The sequence below is a fragment of the Malurus melanocephalus genome, unplaced genomic scaffold, assembly GCF_030028575.1.
Source record: "Malurus melanocephalus ecotype Western Australia unplaced genomic scaffold, MMel_1.1 scaffold_790, whole genome shotgun sequence".
In the NCBI taxonomy this organism is placed as follows: domain Eukaryota; kingdom Metazoa; phylum Chordata; class Aves; order Passeriformes; family Maluridae; genus Malurus; species Malurus melanocephalus.
The window spans coordinates 90,749-95,688 of NW_026624022.1; the positions used below are offsets into that span (position 1 = coordinate 90,749).

At 47.3% G+C, this 4,940-nt stretch overlaps 1 protein-coding gene across 1 annotated transcript in view; it reads left to right on the top strand.

Annotated features, from left to right (window-relative positions):
• MCF2 (MCF.2 cell line derived transforming sequence) overlaps positions 1-4,940 on the top strand; it is a 41,305-nt gene that overhangs the window by 9,269 nt on the left and 27,096 nt on the right. The window contains exons 4-6 of the mRNA XM_057385115.1: positions 2,400-2,519; positions 4,124-4,240; positions 4,836-4,939. Coding sequence (XP_057241098.1) covers positions 2,400-2,519; positions 4,124-4,240; positions 4,836-4,939 — 341 coding nt within the window. The remainder of the gene's footprint in view (positions 1-2,399; positions 2,520-4,123; positions 4,241-4,835; position 4,940) is intronic.

The following is a 4,940-nucleotide window of genomic DNA, read 5'->3' on the forward strand; positions in this document are numbered from 1 at the left end:
GGAGGTTAAAGGCTCAAATTAGCAGTACCTGGCATTTTGTTGCACGAGTTTTCCTTTAAGGGGCAGCAGAAAGTCATTAACTTAATTAACATGTATAAGGACTCCAGGCCTCAGTCTGCAGTGCTCAGAAACAAACTTACTGGCAAATAGTACTTTTAAAAAAATATTTATTGATTACCAACCTCATGGATGCCCCAGTGTACTGCAGAGAAGAATAACCTCTGAAAACTGAGTTCCTAAAATTGGGGGTAAAAAAATGGCACTGAATGTGTCCAAATGAGATATCCAGTAATGAGGCAATAATTGTGATGCTTTCAATGCATGTCCTTTCTTGTGCTTTATTAGCCCAGTTCGCCTGTATTGATTAAATCAGGGCTCTCTGTGTGGTTATAGTTMAGTGTGCATTTGAAAAAGTTGCTGAACTGGCCTTAAGGTGTCTCAGTGTGTCCTGGGAAGGGGAGGGATGCTGTGAGCAGGAGCTGTGCTCAGTGAGACAGTTCACAGTGATGAAATGGTGCCAATTGCCTGATTTGGTGAATTGTGCTGGTACTTTTCTGCTTTTCCCGGTGTGCTGCAGAGGGCAAAGGCTTTAGARGGTTCTTTTGGTCTTTGTTACATAACCTCAGGTTTATCAAATGCACAGGATTCTTTTTAGTCTTACAAATGGTAAGATAAAGCATAAGGCAAGATTAAGAACTCTTTTGTCTTTGCTTTCTTTAATATATTGAGGGAAAGTTTTTTTTGTTTTTTTTGCAGCAGCAGTACCTTCAGTATCATTAAAGTTCAGTTTTCTGGAAACTTATCTACACTTCAGCCCTGAGAAAAACTAAAATTGTAACGACGATTAAAACAGATACAGTCCCTTCAGCAATGTTATATTGAGGAATTGTTGTTCTATGGAGTTTTTTTCTACCATTCCCTCCTTTCCCTGTCTCTGTGAGGGCACAGGGCATGGGCTGCCTGTGTTATTTGTTGTGTGAGGGCTGCCTGGGTCACTTTGCAGGGAGTTGAGTTCCCTTTGGAGCTGAAAAAGCAGGTTTTGGGGCAGGGAGCTGAGCCCACATTTCCCTGGGTACACCTTATCTCAGAGCAGCAGGGGCTAGGGGCTCCATGGCCAAAGGGGCACCCCTTTGTCCTGTCTGTGGTGTGATGGGGATGGGGGCTGTGTCCTGGGCTCTCTGCCATCCCTGTGTCCCCAAAGAGAGCACATTTTGGGGGTTTCCTGCTGCCCACGTTGTGTGCAGCACSAGCACAGCRCCCAGGGCCTGSAGCCAGCACAACTCTCTGTTATTTAATGGTTTGCTCTTGTTTCCAATGCCACATCTTTGTCCCTGGCACCGCTCCTGTTCACTTCCAAARGTTATGAGTTTGTCATTTCATTCACAACAATTGTATTTTTTTTTTCCTGCTCCTACTTAAAATAACGGCAGATCAATATATTGGATTTATGTGGTTTCTATGATCCTAAAAGTCACTGGAAGCCACAACCTGCCCCTTCCTACCCCAGAAAACAGAGAAAATGAGTGACAGTGCAGTTCATGGCTGTGAGATCTCAAGTGTAACTCAGGCCTGTTTTAAACAACACCAATGCATGTTCATGGGAGTGATCTTGGGTTTGAAGGCACAGGTGAAGTGCCCTGAAGTGCCAAATACCCAAACATGTTCATTACTCTCACCCTTGGTATAGATATTATTATGTTTCATGGAGGAGGATAATACAAGGAGGAATATATGGAGAAATGTAACCTGGCCTGGCAGGATCTCAGAGCAAATCATGTCTTAATTAACWCAAGTCTTTGCATAACGCACTTATCCATAATTTAATGATGAAACTCCTACTTTCTTGAAAATTCTTTTTCATTCTCAAGCACCCTTTTCACAGTTCTATTTTAAAATGCACCTGCCAACCATATGCTTGAAAARAGGCTCCAGCAGTGTAGACAGGAAATTCCAAATTCTTGCCACAAATTAAATGTTGCCTGGTAATTACCAAGGGCAAGATGAGTGTGCTTGATGCAGTTATGGCATGATTAGCAAGTTTGGCAATAAATTCTGCTTCCTCAATCTGTCATTCCTCTCAATGTTCCAGCCCTCTGTTCCTGCTAAGTTATAATTTCTCTCTCCAAGTTATAATGATGAACAGTGTATGTATTATTGGAGTTTTCAGTTTTTTCCAAGGGGCAGGGCTGCACTTCTGCCTGCTCCAAAGGCAAATGGGGCTGGACAATCCCACCACAGTTCTGTCCCACAGCTCTRAACCTCTCACAGTGTCTCCCTCCCYGKTTTAGAAWTAAGAAAATCCTTTCAGGAGCAATCAGAAAAAGAAAACCCCTGTGCTTTTGGGAGCTGTTGTTGGAGCTGCCCTGTCCTCAGGTGAATGTGCTCTGTGTTTCTTGCAGGCCTCCTTCCCAGGGAACCTGCACTTGGTGATGGTTCTGCGTCCCACGGGCTTTTTCCAGCGCACCTTCACTGACATTGGCTTTCGCTTCAGCCAGGAGGATTTCCTGCTCAAGTTACCGGTACGAGGTGKGAGAGGCTGCTGTGCCCTGCAGCTCAGGGCTGGCACTGTCCCACTCCTGCTGTCCCCAGAGAACGAGGACATGGAGCCACTGGAGAATGTCCAGAGGGGACACGGAGCTGCTGCAGGGCTGGAGCCCCTCTGGAGCCCCTCTGGGAGAGCTGGGGGGSYYMWYYKGGGRAGGRRARGRWYCMRGGRRRRSYYMRRRSCCCYTTTKGGRSCYKRRRGGGSYYCMRGRRRRSYKGRRRRGGRMYKGGGGACAAGGGATGGAGGGACAGGACACAGGGAATGGCTTTTCATTGAAAAAGGGTAGATATAGATTAGATATTAGGAAGGAAACCTTCCCTGTGCKGRTGGCAGCCCTGGCACAGGGKGCCCAGARAAGCTGTGGCTGYCCCTGGATCCCTGGMRRTGTCCAAGGCCAGGCTGGAGCACCCTGGGACAGTGGAAAGTGTCCCTGCCCATGGAAGAGGGACTGGAAACTTCATAATCCCCTTCCAACCCAAACCATTCCATGTGAAGAGTAGCCAGGAAATTGTTKAATGTCTGAAAAGTCAAAAGACATGTCCAGTGGAGCTTTTGCTATGAATTCCACCCATATTCATGCAAGTGTAGACTCCATACCAACATAATGTTGGTATCTATTCCTAGAATAGCAACTGAAATGAGCTTATATTCTCAGTTCAAAATTTCCAGACTTCTAAAACCACCTGGATTCTAGGATATGAGAATAATTAAGAGAAGTAAATTTTATATAATCTAAGGTTGATGCTATTACAAACACAGAAAACAAATTAATGCTTAATGCTTTCCTTTAGCAAACAGCATGGCTTTCACAACTTTACATTTTTCACTCTAAAATGGCTGTTCTTTGTACAACTTTGAACATTCCTGACACGTCCTATGGCAGATCAAGGCACACAAGAAATCATGAGTATATATTTATATKAAATTGGTCTATGCTTGATAACTTATTAAAATGGGTGTGTTCTTCCAGTTTACTGATCATCCCTTGCTTAAACTGCATCACTTTTGCTTGCAGCCCTGTTCTGCAGCATCTCACTGTGCTCTGCATTTAGGAAAGAAAGAGATCAGGGGTGGCTTGTTGGAGTGGTCAGATACACCAAATAAAAGCTGTGCTAAGCCATACACATAAGAAGAAAGCCCTGATGCAGGAGAATATTTAGAGAAAACTCAGTTTTTAGGTCCCTAAAAGATCTGTATGCTCGGTGTGTGTCTGGCTGGGTGATGTGTGTGTCTGGCTGGGTGATGTGTGTGTCTGGCTGGGTGATGTGTGTGTCAGGCTGGGTGATGTGTGTGTCAGGCTGGGTGATGTGTGTGCTGGGTGTGTGTCTGGCTGGGTGATGTGTGTGTCAGGCTGGGTGATGTGTGTGCTGGGTGTGTGTCTGGCTGGGTGATGTGTGTGTTTGGTGTGTGTCTGGCTGGGTGATGTGTGTGTTTGGTGTGTGTCTGGCTGGGTGATGTGTGTGTTTGGTGTGTGTTTGCTGGGTGATGTGTGTGCTGGGTGTGTGTCTGGCTGGGTGATGTGTGTGTTTGGTGTGTGTCTGGATGTGATCCCAGCTAACAGCAGTGCCCTGTGTGCAGGTTGTGATGCTGAGCTCGGTGAGTGACCTGCTGACCTACATCGATGAGCAGCAGCTGACCCCGGAGCTGGGGGGCACRCTGGAGTACTGCCACAGCGAGTGGGTCATCTTCAGGACCGTGAGTAGGGCTGGGCATGGGTTCTGGGGGTGTGGGGATYGCTGAGGAAGGGTCTCAGTCAGAAATGGAGCACTGGTGGCTGAAAGTAACCCCTGGAGCCAACTGCACCTCCTGGGTCAGAGCTGCAGAGGAGCCTTAGGGTGGGTTTGTGGGTTTGCAGCTTGGTGATTGACTCCCTCCAGCTCCCTTTGAAACTGCTRYGAAAGATCTGTCCAAGAAGCCAAAYACAGCTSTAAAACCTCACTACTGCAGGTGGTTCCTAGTGTGGGTTAAGCAGATGAGAAGAATAATAGAAGAATTACAGGAATATGTGAGGTGGATCTTGTGGTGGTTTCTGCTGAAGATCTCCAGTGTGTGGTGGGAACAGAGCGTGCAAGAGCAGCAGAGCATGAGGTGTCTGTGCCCAGTGCCATCCTGTTGTCACTCAGTCTGCACTGAAGCTGTCCAGCCAGATGTGGGATGGGATGTCCACTCTGTGCCTGGACACTGCCCAGCCTCTCTCAGAGCTCTCTGCTGGGCTGCCCTCGCACATCAACCCCAGCTCTTCACCCACTGCTGCTGAGCTGTGGGACTGAATGGCCCCTGTGTCCCCCAGGCCATCGAGAGCTTTGCCCTGACRGTGAAGGAGATTGCCCAGATGCTGCAGTGTTTTGGCACGGAGCTGGCTGAGACAGAGCTGCCCGAGGACATGTACTCCATC